The sequence below is a fragment of the Aotus nancymaae genome, unplaced genomic scaffold (assembly GCF_030222135.1).
Source record: "Aotus nancymaae isolate 86718 unplaced genomic scaffold, 86718_ANA_hifiasm-v0.15.2.pri h1tg000059l, whole genome shotgun sequence".
Lineage (NCBI taxonomy): Eukaryota > Metazoa > Chordata > Mammalia > Primates > Aotidae > Aotus > Aotus nancymaae.
In genome coordinates this window covers 59,341,951-59,356,571 of record NW_026988473.1, presented here as the reverse complement: position 1 = coordinate 59,356,571, position 14,621 = coordinate 59,341,951, and the positions used below count along the sequence as shown (strand labels likewise).

Genomic DNA, 14,621 nt, shown 5'->3' with positions numbered 1-14,621 from the left:
ATTGTATAATGACGCACATAATGAAGAAGAATGTAATGACTCCAACCCCATATTTATCAACATTTTGCCATTCTTGCTTCATCTGTCCCCACTTTTCTTCTGGGGTAGTAAAGCCAATCTTAGGCATCTTATTGTCTTACCCATACGCACTTCAGGATGTATCTGTAACACATGAAGACTAGAAAGATACATAACCACCATGCTGTTATTACACCCAGCCAATATTAAGGATAATGATTCCTTAATATTGTCTAAAATGGAATCCATGTTCAGTTTTCCTTTATTGTCTCAAAAATATCTTTTTACAGTTGTTAAAAGTCAAGATTCAGCGGGGCGTGGTGGCTCACACCTGTAATCCCAGCACTTTGGGAGGCTGAGGTGGGTGGATCACCTGATGTCAGGAGTTTGAGACCAGCCTGATCAACATGGAGAAACCCTATCTCTACTAAAAATACAAAAAATTAGCCGAGTGTGGTGGCGGGTGCCTGTAATCCCAGCTACTCGGGAAGCTGAGGCAAGAGAATCACTTGAACCCGGGAGGCAGAGGTTGCAGTGAGCCAAGATTGTGGCATTGCACTCCAGCCTGGGCAACAAGAGCGAGACTCCACCTCAAAAAAAAAAAAAAAAAAAAAAAAACACCAGGATTCAAATGAGGTCCACAGCATGCATCTGGCTGGCATGTCTCCTGAGTGTCTTTTGGTTTAAAACAATCCCCCTCCCTTTTTTCCCTTATGCTGTCTATTTGTCCTGAGAAACAGAGTTGTTTGTCCTGTGAAACATTTCTTACTGTGCATCTGGCTGATCGCACCCTGATGGTAGTTTTTGAGGGTCTGGTAAAGGTCCCCTCTGTGTGTCCCTGTGCACTGCCTTGGGGGCTCTGACTCTGGGTCCACATGTCTAAATATCACAGGATATTTAGAGATGGGTGGGATTCCACTGAGTCTATGCCTCTCTCTCGGTGCCTTTATAGTCCTGCTCCCCTTGGAAGTGCCTCACAGCCCACTGGAGTGGGAGACAGGTAGCATGTCCTCTAAGGGTGCTCTGTGCCAGGGACAGGGGAAGAAAGAACTCATTACAAAGACCCTGCTGTGTGCCAGGTCATGGGCTAGGGTCTGTGACATTTGTTATCTCACCTATGAGGTTGACAGTGTTAGCCCATTTTATAGCTAAAGAAACTGAGGCCCCAGCTGTATCTGGGAAGTGGAATTGTGCCTTTTCAGTCCCTTCCAAAGCCCTTGCCACTCCCTGACTCCCCAATGCTAGGCTGTGTCACAGAAGAGGGGTGTGTCTGGGGAACATCGCGGCCAGAGGGAGAGAAGGTAGGAACAGGATTGTCTGTGGGAATGCATGAGATCAGCCTTCCCACCTCACCCCTTCACTGACCAGGGCTGGGGGAAGAGGGGTGTCCTCCCTCCGTCCTTCCCTCATAGACCTGGTCTTAGCCCAATCCTTGGTTTGGTGCTGACTCCCAGTGGCAGCAAAGGGTATGACAGAATCCTCAGAGCAGATGGAACTAGGGAGGGAGACTTAGAACTCCAACTCTCCTAAGCATAAGGACCCTCATGAATACACATCTCTCGGGGCACATGGGGAACTGAGATCCACAGAGAAATATACCTAAAATCAGGACAATAGTTAATGGCAGAGTCAAATCTAGAACCAGAGCCCAGTGTGGTGGCATGCACCTGTAGTCCCAGCTATTTGGGAGGCTGAGGTGGGAAAATAGCTGGAGCCCAGAAGTTTGAGACTGTTGTGAGCTGTGATTGTGTCACTGCACTCCAGCCTGGGTGACAGCAAGACCCTGTCTCTTAAAAAAATGCTAGAACCTCTACCTAGAAAGCACAATTTTATTTTCAAAAAACAAACAAACAAAAGAAATAAAGAAATAAAACAAAAAAAAAATGCTAGAACCAGGATGATGTACAGGCAAAACAGTTACCATTTATTAAGCACTTACTATATATATCAGGCAGGGTGCTAGAGGCTTTTACTTCACGTAGCAGTCCAGGGAGGGAAAAAGTAGTCATATTTGTACAGATGAGGAAACTGGGTCCCCACTGAAACTCTACCATCCCATCCACCCGCTCTTCTTCCACTTCTCCCCCTGGACTTGTCTCAGGGTATAACCAAGAGGGAATTTTACTTTCGGCCCCAGCCCAAGACTGCCAGATTGCCACAGAGGACTGTAAAAAAGCCTTCCAGCGCCAGTGTCTAGCTCAGTGGCTGGGATACAGTGACCATAGCTACCAGGTATCAAGTGCTAGCTACATGTCAGGCATTTATATGCATCAACGCTCACCAGCCCTGCCTTCCCTGCCCCTCAGTGAAACCAGTGAGGTGAGCATGATTTAACAGATGAGGAAGCTGAACTTCAGAGAAGCTGAGTGGGTGCCCAGGGTCACACAGCTACACCGTGGAGAAGCAAGATGCCTGGCCCAGCCTCCCAACATGGAAGACTTTCCATTGGCTGGGGAGGGTACATCAGCTGACTCTTGGCTCTCCCTTCACCACCCCTTCCTCCCCAGCTGGCTCCAGAGCACACTCTCATGTCCTTCCGGAAGGCCCTCGAGCAGAAGCTGTATGGGCTCCAGGCTGACATTACCATCAGGTAGGTGTAGCAGAGGAAAAATAGCTCCTCTAACCCCTCCCACACACATCCGGATCTACCTGGGTCTCTGCTAGGGAAATCTCTGGTCTCAGAGCCTCTGAGATGGGAAAATAGAGGCTTAGATTATCCACAGCAGGGCAGTCACCCTGTCCTGCAGGCTCCAGGATGTAAAATAGAAGAAAGAACAAATGCTCTTGGTGCAAGCAGGGGTGGGGGTGGGGACCTGGAGTCCTGCCACAGAGCAGCTTGAAGGGAAAAGTAGATCTCTATGGCTCTGCATGACAGAACTCTAACACTCTCATGAGTGAAATAAAGCAAGTCGCAGAGTCATACATTCATTGTAATTCCAGTTACATTTTAAAAGACCACAAAAAAGTGACGTATACACTTTCTCCATGCACATATATAAGTAGCTATTAGTATAAATGGCAGGAAGAATCCATACCAATCTCATAACAGAGGTTGTCTGAAAAGGGAAGAAGGGCAGGACTGTCATATATAGTTGCACAGGTTATGTACTGAACAAGGACATCACATATATGAGGACATTGTTCCCAGTATAGATACAGAATTGTGGATTATTTATTGTAACTTTCTAGCAGACGGTGGTAAAATGCCTTGAGGAACAGAGGGCACGGGTGCCTTCTACTGTTTCACACTAACGCACCCTATGAGCTGGTAGAGCAGACAAGGATTGGGGTTGGGTGAAGTTTGCTAAAGAGGTCTACATTTGCACTGCTCTCATCATAGCATCACAGGGATTTGGTCTCAAACCCGGTTCCACCACGTACAGGCTGTGGACCTTGAACTAGATATTTCCCTCTCTTACCCTCAGTTTCTTCATTACCAAATGAGGCAGCACCTACCTTCTAAGGTTGCTAAGAAAGTAGGTCCAGCTTTTTCTCAGCCCGCCCTTCTTGGCAGTCCCCACCCCCATCTGAACCTCACAGAGAGCTAGAAGGCCTTCAGGGTCATCCACCAGCCCACTGTCTTTCCTGTGCAGATGGGGAGACTGAGGCCTAGAGAGGGGCAGAGCCAGCCAGATCCTATGCTGGGTGGGGAGGACTGTGGGGGTGGTGGTCATTGGTGGGCAGGTGAGGGATGGGGGGTCAGTGACTCGGCCGCCCACCCTCCCTGCAGCCTGGACGGCGTGCCCTTCCTCATGCACGACGCCACCCTGCGGCGCACCACCAACGTGGAGGAGGAGTTCCCGGAGCTCGCCCGCAGGCCTGCCTCCATGCTCAACTGGACCACCCTGCAGAGGCTCAACGCTGGCCAGTGGTTCCTGAAGGTCTGGCTGCACCTGATCCCAGTCTTAGGCTTGGAAAATACCAGCAGGGACTCCAGGGAGTGAGAGGCAATGGTGGCCATCCGCTCCTGAGACCCCCACTCCCAGAGCTTCCCGACCCCCACCCAAGCTGCTTGGTGGCCTCCTGGGCTCCTGCCACTGCTGTCCTATCTCGTGGTTGTCACTGCTTGTTCTGGGCCCGTTTCCCTCACTAGAAAAAGTTGACAGGAATGAGAGCAGTGAATAGCATTAACTCTGTAAAGCTCTGGAGAGGGGTTGGCTGTCTGGTCTGAAATGCTCCAGAAGGAGAAATGCTGTGGGGTGTGGGAGCTATTCCAAGCAAGCCATCCTCTTGGTGAGCAGGGTGTGGGGTAGGAAGGTTAGGGCTGGGGCCTCCTGCAGCCTCCACGTGGCCACAGCCATCAATCTGCCTGACCCCAGCAGACTGGCAGCCGAGGGGTCTCCATGCTTGGTTGCCAGAAGGGCATGTGGGGGCCCCCAAAGGGCTGGTGATGCAGCCATGTGTGTGTCCCTGTCCCTGCCAGACTGACCCCTTCTGGACGGCCAGCTCCCTGTCACCCTCTGACTACAGAGAGGCCCAGAACCAGTCCATCTGCAGCCTGGCAGAGCTCCTGGAGCTGGCCAAAGGCAATGCCACACTGCTGCTCAACCTGCGCGACCCGCCCCGGGAGCACCCCTACCGCAGCAGCTTCCTCAACGTTACTCTGGAGGCTGTGCTGCGATCTGGCTTCCCCCAGCACCAGGTGAGGCCGTGCAGCACCACTCTGCCCTGGGAGCCCTGGCCTGGCTGGAGCCCTGCTGCTGCCTAACCTCTCCCCGCTGCCCTCCGGACTTCAGCTTTCCCATTTGTAAAGTGGGGATCACACACCCCTCGCCTCCCTGCCAGGGTCATCGTGGGACAAGAGAGGAACAAGAAAACACTTTAAAATGTATAAAGGTCCAGGCTGTCAAGTTGCTTCAGTGAAGGGTTGCCCTGTCATGTGGTGTAATAATTTGGGGCCAGAGAAATCTGACGCCAGTTTAGGATGGCACACTAGGTGCTAGCAGCCACGTGCAGAGTAGTGGCTGTTGGGCTTCCCTCCTGTACTGACAGCAGGCCAAAGGGAAGCTTCCTGAGTTGCTGCCAGTGCGTTTTGCAGCCTTGGCTGGGACGGAGTCCTTCCCTGCTAATGAGTTTTCCTCGCCCGCCAGGTCCCATCTCTTCACCCCATGGGTGCTCTGGGAGAGGTAGGTACTCTTTCCCCATTGTGCAGAGAAGTCCGAGGCTGCCCCTTTCCTGCCTGCAGGTCCTGTGGCTGCCTAACAAGCAGAGGACCCTGGTGCGGAAGGTGGCTCCTGGCTTCCAGCAGACATCAGGCCTCAAGGAGGCGGTCACCAGCCTGCGGAGAGGCCACATCCAGCGGCTGAACCTGCGCTACACTCAGGTGTCCAGCCAGGAGCTCAGGTGCTGCCCTGCCCCGGGCTCCTCCAGGAGAGGGTGGGACTGAGTCTCCCCCAGTTCTGCCACCACCACCCCCCAACACACACACATAGTGAGGCAGAGGGACGGGCACACGGGAATCAGGCACACGTGGTTCAAAGATGAGCGGGTAAGCACGTCCCCGAGCTTGGCCATCTGGAGTGATGTTCCTTTCTCCGGCCATGGCTGTGAGGTCGTGAAGAGGACGTGCTTTCTCAGCCCCCACACTGGGCCTGGAGCTACCAGAGTCCACATGCTGACCCGCCTCTCCCCTGCCCTACAGGGACTACGCGTCTTGGAACCTGAGTGTGAACCTCTACACAGTCAACGCACCGTGGCTCTTCTCCCTGCTGTGGTGTGCGGGGGTTCCATCCGTCACCTCTGACAACTCCCACACCCTCTCCCAGGTGCCTTCCCCGCTCTGGATCATGGTGAGTTGGGGGCAGTGGTGGAGCTGCCCATGGCCTGCTCTGACAACTCGGCAAGCTCTGTGCTTGGGGCTGACCCTGGGAGGTCTCTGCAGCAGTGGGGAGTCCGTGGAGGGCCTGCAGACTTGAGGCATGAGGAGGATTTCATGGCCTCTGGGACCTGCACTAAGGTCCTGGGAGAACCTGGGGCCTGATCCACAGGGAGAAAAGCATCACTCAGGGCCCTAGAGAAGTAAAGAGCTGCTTGGGTCTCTTTGGATTGGAGGGTAACAATAGGGCAGGAAAGGGAAGCATGGGCCGGGCTCACACCTATCATCCCAGCATTTTGGGAAGCAGAGGCAGGATGGTCACTTGAGCCCAGGAGTACAGCCTGGGCAACATAGTGAGACCCTGTCTGTAAAAAAAAAAAAAAAAATTTAATTTGCTGGCAATGGTAGCACACGCCTGTAGTCCCAGCTACTCAGGAGGCTGAAGTGGAAGGATTGCTTGAGCCCAGGAGGTGGAGGCTGCAGTGAGCTGTGATCACTCCAGCCTGGGTGACAAAATGAGACCCTGTCTCAAAAAAAAAAGAGTAGGAAACATTAAAATCTCAGAGAACAGCAAATAAAATGCTATTTAGCTGGTTGACCGAACACCTGCAGATGGCTGGGTTCCCGTCCCTGTTCTGCCCCAGGGGCCTGAGGGGCTCTTGACCTCCCTCCTGACAGTGGGGTAGTGGCTCCACTGCCACCTCATCGAGCACACGGAAGGCAGATAGAGGGTGTCCTTATGGCTGAGAGAATGCAGTGCCAATGAATCAGACCCAAGCATGGATGGTTATGTGGGAGAGGAGGGTGAAGGGAAGGCGGCCAGGGGAAAGAGGGCAAGACTGCTGGGATGAGAGTCAGGAGGGATGGAGGGCAGGGCCACTGTCTTTCAGTATCTGGCTCCTGCTTTGAGGCCCCTGGGCACACAGACCTGCAGGCCTAGCACACGCCCCCTCTACCCTGAGCACCATACAGTCCCTTGCTACCCTGAGAGCACACATGCACACAGACACACCCGGCCCCCAGGCCCACAGCACCCAGAGCCCACGCCTGCAAAATGGAATCTTCTGCCCCCAGACCCCCTCAGGGTCCTCCCTTGCCCTTCCCCAATGGCCATGTGGGGTCCTCTGGCCCACGGACCCTCAGTCTGGAGCCTCAGTCTGGACTGGCCATGACTGGAAGTTGGCCTTGGGCCGTCTGTCCACAGCCCCCGGACGAGTACTGTCTCATGTGGGTCACTGCCGACCTGATCTCCTTCACCCTCATCGTGGGCATCTTCGTGCTCCAGAAGTGAGTAGGATCTGACCACTTCCGTGGCTGTCACTACCCTGCAGCAGGCCTAGCCCCCGCCCCAGCCAGGTGAACCTGCTCCTGAGCTCTGGGCCCCCAGCCAGGAGCAGGCCTGACCAGGGGAGAAGCAAGACTCCGGTGGCCCCATCCTCCCTCCCTCCCTCCCTCAGACAGAGGCTGGGTGGCTTCTGGAATGAACATGGAGTCCAAGCCAAGCTCTGCCTTGAGTGGCTGTGTGGGCTTAGATGAATTTCAGCTCCTCTCTGGGTTGGCCTGCTCACCCGTTAGCCAGGGCATGGGTTCCCACCAGCCCTCAGCAAGGTAGCTGGGGAGTGCTCACAGTGGGGAGGTGTGGTTGGTCCCAGGGAGGGTCTAGGGCCAGCCCGGGGCCCCCACCCAGCCATAAACTAAGGGGCCGGGATTTTATTCTTGACTGACGTTCTCTCTCTGTCCCATCCTGCTCTGATCGGCGCATGTCCCTCCTCTCTCCCCCTCCCCCTCTCTCTGCTGCACTCTGGCATCTCACAGCTATCACTTGATCAGGTAATTCTGGTGTGGTCTTCCTCCTCCTCCTGTTCCTCTTTCTCCCTCTTGCCATGCCCTTCTCCAGTTCTGTCTAAAAACCTGCTGTGCACCAAGCCCTGTGCCTGGGTCACCTCGCAGACACTGCCCTCGCCTGAAGCCTCCTTCACCCCTGCAATCCCCTTTTCTGTTCCTCCTGTCCCGCTGCCTTCCGCCGCCATGTATGTCCCTCTGCTCCCTGTTCCCATGGCCATTTCTGCAGGTGGGGACCAGTGTTTCCTTGACAGCCTCCTGACCTGGCCTGTCTCTGTACTAAAGTGTCTCCCTCTGGGAGAGGGGACCCTGCCTGGGCACCCCCATCCCCCTGCCTCTGGCACTCACCAGGGCCTTCACGACCTGCCCAGGGCAGACCCTACCAAGTTTCTGTCTCTCTCTTCCAATGTTCTCCCTCCCTGATTCTGCCTCTCCCACTGTTTACTCTTCCTGTTTATCTTTCCCTGCCTCTCCCATCTCTTTCTGTCTCTTCTTTACATTCTGTCTCTGACACCCATCCCTGCTTTGCTCCCCCAACACAGCCTTTTTCTCATTCCCCTCAGGGGACCCCACAGTGGCTGAGCTTCTGGTTCTGGATGTGCCTGGCTGAGAGACCCTGGCCTGACACTGCCCTGGGTTTCAATGTGAATTTCCAGGATGAGACCTAGAGCTTAGGGACCCAAGTCTCCCTTTGTCTAGTGCCTTAGGCCCTCCTCAGTCAGGCAGCTTCACCAACCAGCTTCTAGGAGGTGACGCTGTCCCTGGCTGTGGGACATTCCCCGAGTCATTCCTCTGTCCACCCAGTTGACCGGCACCTGCACATGCTGGCTGCTGCTGGGTCTAGTGCTGTACCTGCAGCAGGAGTTGGGCCTTCTCATGCGGAGCCCCAGAATGCCAGGGAGGCCACCCCATGGAGATTCAGCGACTGGGACAGACATGCTGGGTTTGCTCAGACAGGCAGGACGGTGTCATTGCTTCCTGGGGATCAGGAGAGGCCTGATGGCAGAAGAGACCCTGGGGGACAAGGCCGGGGGGAGGGATATCATTTCCCTTCGGGCCTTATTCTTCCATTAATTTACTCAACGAGTACAGGTCAGGCTCCCGGGACGTGGCAGGCACTGATGGTGTCGGGCACAGCAATGAACAGAGAGACTTGCTCGCTGCCCTCAACGATTCACAGGGTGGCCAGCCCCGCCAGAATGTCCGTGCCGCCCCTACCTCCTGCTTTCTCCTTGTCTGCCTGCTCTGCTCATCCATCAGCCTGTCCATCTGTCTGTCCACTTCTGCTGCGCTGACCCCATCTAGAAATTTACAATTGGTTTTTTGTGGAGTCTGGACTCCCTCCATCCCCCAAACAGGGTTGAGTCCCTGAGGCAGTTGGGTTCTTGTTCCCAAGCTGATCACCCACTGCTCTTGGAGGAGACAGGGGTAAGAGTCCAATGATCCTTCTGCCTAGATCCCAGGAAGGGTCTAAGTTCAGAGGCCAGGGACCTGGGGCTAGTTCAGAGGAACCACAGTAGTGAAGACAGTGGCCTCGGCTGGGCACAGAACCCTGAGTCCTTTCCACTCAGTGCCTGGTCCCTGCATGCCCTGTGCACGCCTCACCTCTCAACCCACTCTTGAGTCAATTTACCCCTACCTTGCACCTGTCTCTGCCATCAGAGGAGTCATGCTCCCCTCCCCATTAGAACTGCCAGGACAGAGCAGCAACTGGCCCCACTCCAAGTCACTCAAACCCCCTTGCCTTGGGAACCTGTGCAGACCAGCTCTGGGCAAAGCCCCCTACTGCCTGCCTCCACCTCCCTGCTTTCCTTCCCTTCCTCTCAGGGGGTCTCCCCTCTGGCTTCGCCTACCCTGGTCATGATGGTGGAGCTATCAGAGACATCAATCAGCTGGGACTCTGAGATCGGTGTGTGCCCCAGCTTAGGGGGGACACTCAACAGAATGCCTACTGAGCTCTTCCCGCTTGCTCCCAAATCTGTCGCATTCAGAGAGCCAGGTGCATAACTGGGGACACCTGAGACAGAACTAACCGAACCTAGTCCCGGGCCAGGGCTGCTGACTGCCAGCTCTGGAAGTAAGAGGGAAGCCAGGGAGCCCTGGCTGAGAGTCAGTGGGCTCTGATTCAAGCCCCAGCTCCGCCCTCTCTGGGCCTGTTTCCCCATTGTACAGTGGGACGAGAGTCCTGCTGGCCTCTCAGGCCACATCCAGAGAGGCTCTGGAAGTAGGCAGGGTCCCTGCTCCAAGGAAGGGGTGGGAGGGACCTGATGCCCATGGGGCCGTCTCTGCAGGTGGCGCCTGGGTGGCATACGGAGCTACAACCCTGAGCAGATCATGCTGAGCGCCGCGGTGCGCCGGACCAGCCGAGACGTCAGCATCATGAAGGAGAAGCTCATCTTCTCAGGTGCGCAGCCCTGTAGACAGGTTGAGGCAGGCCCTGGGCTCAGCTGTCTACACCCCTACATGCAAACAGATGTGTATGCACACACATTCACATGCAGCACATATGGGTAGGGACATGGGCACAGACGTACACAAACCCACTGGTATTATACCCACACACAAAGGCACCAGCACAAGTGTGGAAACACACACCCCGCCACACACAGTCATCCACTGTGTCATCCACCATGGCTCGGTGTCATGGTTGGTGGGCAGGGGTGGGGCAGGGAAAGGAGTCTGTTTTGAAGGCCCATCCCCCTTTGCCTGGTTTGTACTCGGATCCTAGAATATTGGCCTCATCCTTGCGCTTTGCCAGTCCCTGTCAACATTCCCAGGCTGATCGAGGCGGCAGCTGCATTAACAGAGGCATGGGAAGTTGAGTTCCTGCGATGGGAGTGCTGGGGGAGGGTGTGGTCAGAGCTGCCTGGGCAGTGAGGAAGGCATTGGGTGCCAGATACATTGAGATGGGGAGGATGGGGAGGAGGTGCTTGGGTAATGGCTTCAAGATGAGGGCTGAGTGAGCTCAGGGAAGGAAGGACATTCCAGATGGGCATGGCATGTGTGCAGAGGTGGCAAGGGAGCACCGCTTGCCTGGGCACCAAGAAGGAAGTGAGGCAGCTCCATGGGGCCGAGATCTCAGCAGAGCTTCCTTGAGCCTCTGCTCTGTGCCCAGCACTCTACCACACCCTGGGGACACAGATGCCCAGAGCACACCCCTGTCCTTGAGGTGTTTTGGGGGCCCAGGCAGCAACCATACAGAATGTGGCCAGGCAGAGGGAAGCAGGGGCTGGGGTGGCCATGAGGAGGCCCCAACCCAGCCTGGGGCTCCGATGAGGCTCCCAGGAGGCTGAGTGACAGATGAGAAAACTTGAGCCAGACTGTAGGAAAAGGAGGTATTGTTGGGGCAGTCATTCCTGAGAGAGGGGCCAACACTCACCAAGGCCCTGAGGACAGTGGACACATGGGTGCCAAGCTCAGGGGCACAGGTGCTTTTCTGTGGCTGCAAAGTGGAGTCCCAGGGGACAGCAGACAGAGGCGAAGCTAGAGTGTTCAGCAGAGACCAAAGGGGCCTTGAGTACCAGGCTCAATGTCAACCTGAGCCCAGTGGTTTCATCTGCCTCCAAGTGCCTGGCTGGGTGGTACAGCTTCCCGCCCCGTCTGTCAGCCATTCTCATGACTGCCTCCTCCCCAATTCACATTCTGTCTCCCTCTGGCCCAGCAGAGATCAGTGATGGCGTAGAGGTCTCCGACGAGCTCTCCGTGTGTTCAGACAACAGTTATGACACATACGCCAACAGCACCGCCACCCCTGTGGGCCCCCGAGGGGGTGGCAGCCGCACCAAGACCCTCACAGAGCGGAGTGGGCGTTAGCTGAAGGCATGTCTGTCCCACCTGTACCTGACACGGAAGCCAGGGGAGCCTAGGAGAGCTGCAGAAGCGTGTCTGAACTCGGAGTGTTCTGGGAGCGGGCTCCACAGCCTCCTTGTGGGCTCCAGCCCCTTGTCAGCCACAGCCTCTCTTGAGGGGGACTTCTGTCCCCTGAGCCCAGCTGGGCCAGGACTCAAGCCTCTCAGATGCCCCCACAGGCCTGGGGCTCCTTCTGGGAAGTATGGGATTTAGGGCTTGGTCCGCCCCTTCTGAGGCCCTCTCCTGTATCCCAACCTGAAGCTTTGATGGATCATGGGTCACGCCATACCCCCTGTGGCAATGGAGGGTGCGGATGCTCACTGTGCCGTCTGTCCTCCTGTCTGCCATGAGGCCACTGAGTTCTCTGTTGTTATCCTGCCCCACGGGCCTGGGCCAGGCCTCTACCTGAAGCAACTCTGCTCTTCCTGTGAGTCTCAAAGCACAAGAAGGTTCGGCCCAGGAGGAAGCCAGCTGCAGTGTGGAGACACGTCCTCCTCCCCACCCCGCCTAATGCCACCGCCAGCCCCCTGCCCCAGGGGCAGGCCTGAGCCATGTCCCCTGGGAGCAGCTGGAGATGGCCAGAAGTGAGAGCTCAGGACTACTGAATCCCATGCCCGAGTGTCCAGCAGACCTCAGGGCAGAAGGGTCCCCCAACCCAGGAGTCCACAGACTGATGTGACCTCAGGTTCCCACATCCGTGGCCACAGGGCGGGGCCCACCTGGGAAGTGTTTTGGACATGGTCAGAGTGGGTGTGTGGCTAAGTAGGCCCACAACAGAGGGAACCCAAGGGCCTCGGTCAATATGATTAAAGCTGCCATCTTGATGTGTGTTGTCTCTGAATTGCCAGCAGGAGTGGGGGTCAAGAGTGCTGGGTCTAGGTTTCAGTTCTGACCCTATGATTTGAGGAGGAACCATTCTCAGGAATGAATGGGAAAGTGGCAGGATGCTGCCTCCTCTTCCCTGGGTCCGCAATGATGCCCATGGCTGGGAGCTGGTATCCTCACATGGTGGATGGGGAGACAGTCTTGGAGAGGTAAAGTGACTTCCAAAGGCCACACAACTTAGAACAGGCCAAGCCAGAATCCCACTCAGACTCTGGCCCCAGTGCACATGTGCGCCTCCCATAAGCAACTAGGAATGACACACAGCGTGGGAGGGCTCCTGGGTCAATGTAGGGCTGGCAGCGGGGCTGGCAGGGGCCCTCGCAGCTACATAAAGGCATTGTGAGCCTCCTGGCTATGCTGAGACAAGCCCTTAGCTCAGGGAGACCTCTTCCTGGCAGGGATTTGGCTTTGACTTCTCCGAGCTTTGGACCTGCCTGAGGAGGGCCCATGCCCATGCCCAGGACTGGGGACGCCTGGGCTGAAAGCCAAAGTACAGCCCTGGGACCACAGGTGTCCTTTCTTTTCAGCCCTTGGGGCCTCTGCTGTCTGTGGGCAGGGGTCAGTGGTGGAGTTGGAGCAGGCTTGTAACTCCCCTCTTTGTCCTGGTCATGGGTGTGTCCTGAGGGAAAAGGGGGAAGCGGAGCCCCAGTCTCAGCCTGCATCAAATTAACTCCATGCTTCCTGGGAGCCAAGTGGTATGTCTCTTCCAAACAGGGATCTTCTAAATAGAATTCTTGAGTCTAGGAGATTCTGGCGCCTTATGGGTAAAAAGGAAAAAAGCTCCCTGCAAATGTTAGAAGCTCCACTGGGCCCCCATAGTAGCCTTGAGGACTGGCCCTCCTGCCTGTGCTACTGAATGCCTGGCAAGTGCTCTGCCTCCTGGGGCAGAGGAAAGCTCCCACCTCTCTCTGGGCTAAGGGAGTGAGACTCAGAGCCACTTTGCCCCCACACATGCTTAGTCACGTTGGCATCTACATGGTCACACAGCCACATGTCCACACCCAGCCAATGCTACACCATCACTTCATTCCATGCACTTCCACAATCACACACAGTCACCCTGGAACCTACATGCCCACAACTGCATGATGACACCCCTCCCACATCCCTACTCCAGCACCATACACCTTCAAACCCACCCTCATTCAGGGACAAGGCCAGCACCAGGTCACCCCTAAACCCAGGCATGCCAAATACTGGAGTTGCACACACAGTCAATCCCACTCTTACGCCCCCTTTCTTTGCATCTCTCACAGGGCTAGTCCAAGAGTGGAACAAAAGCCCAGCATCCCCCTCCCCACTCGCTTCTCCCTTCCCTTCCCTCCCCCTTCCTCCTGGCGTCCAGCCCCTTTGTCCTCCCGCAGCTGAGCCCGAGCAGGAGTCAGGCACAGCGACAGGAACACTGGAGCCTGGGCTGCCAGGGGTGTGGGTGGCAGGCACAGACGGGAGCGATACCTGAGAGCAGCAGCTGCGGAGCACTTGGGAGAGGGCGTGGCCAGGTAAGCGCCAGGTGTGAGAGGCAAGGCTTAGGCTGCAAGGCTGCCGGCTGCGGGGTGTCTGCAAGTCCGAGTGTGGGTTTGTGTGAGTGGATGTGGATGTGAGAAAAAGACAGTGATAGTGGCATGTTCGAGTTAACTTCTACAGCCTGGGCCCTTCAGTCTGCATCATGACCCCTGGCTTGAAGTGCCTAGATTCAGCCTAGAAGGGAGGATACCCATTGAGCCCTACCTGGGAATTTTTACCTTCCATGTTCCAACTGGGTGTCCTTCAGCCCCCAAACTGGGGATCCCCAGAGTGAATGCTGGATCTAACGACCCTGTGTGTCCAGAGCGCCCAGTGCAGTAGATAGTAAAATGAAAAAATACTGACACACTTCTAGGAGGGGACTCTCCCTCCCCAGGGAACTGCTTGTGCTGTGGGACACCTTTGGAAGAAGTCCATCCTTATGCTGATGAGACCTGTCCTCTTGGGTCTCAACTCAGAGCGTAGTTGCTTTCTGGGCCAGTGGAGGATAGACTGGTTGCAGCATGACCGGTCCTGGCTGCTCCTTTGGACATACCCCATCCTGGCAAGTGTGGCATGCAAACCCTGGAGCCCGGTGCATTCAGGATCCAGCCTCTCCACTTGGGCAAAAGTAGTTAACTTTCGCCGGGTGTAGTGGCTCACACCTATAATCCTAGCACTTGGGGAGGCAGAGGTGGGTGGATCACCT

General features: G+C 55.8%; 1 protein-coding gene across 4 annotated transcripts in view; it reads left to right on the top strand.

The window, feature by feature from the left end:
* The window catches only part of GDPD5 (glycerophosphodiester phosphodiesterase domain containing 5), a 90,960-nt gene extending 78,612 nt beyond the window's left edge, over positions 1-12,348 (top strand). For 2 of the 4 annotated variants that reach the window (XM_012469648.2, XM_064365300.1), the window contains exons 10-18: positions 2,526-2,608; positions 3,749-3,899; positions 4,442-4,660; positions 5,204-5,361; positions 5,660-5,807; positions 7,038-7,120; positions 7,649-7,663; positions 9,967-10,079; positions 11,340-11,800. In XM_012469648.2, coding sequence (XP_012325071.2) covers positions 2,526-2,608; positions 3,749-3,899; positions 4,442-4,660; positions 5,204-5,361; positions 5,660-5,807; positions 7,038-7,120; positions 7,649-7,663; positions 9,967-10,079; positions 11,340-11,488 — 1,119 coding nt within the window. In that variant the 3' untranslated portion in view covers positions 11,489-11,800. Of the gene's footprint in view, positions 1-2,525; positions 2,609-3,748; positions 3,900-4,441; positions 4,661-5,203; positions 5,362-5,659; positions 5,808-7,037; positions 7,121-7,648; positions 7,664-9,966; positions 10,080-11,339 lie in introns of all 4 variants that reach the window. The other 2 variants (XM_012469649.3, XR_010338370.1) reach the window with 2 other exon arrangements.
* Positions 12,349-14,621: the final 2,273 nt, after the last annotated feature.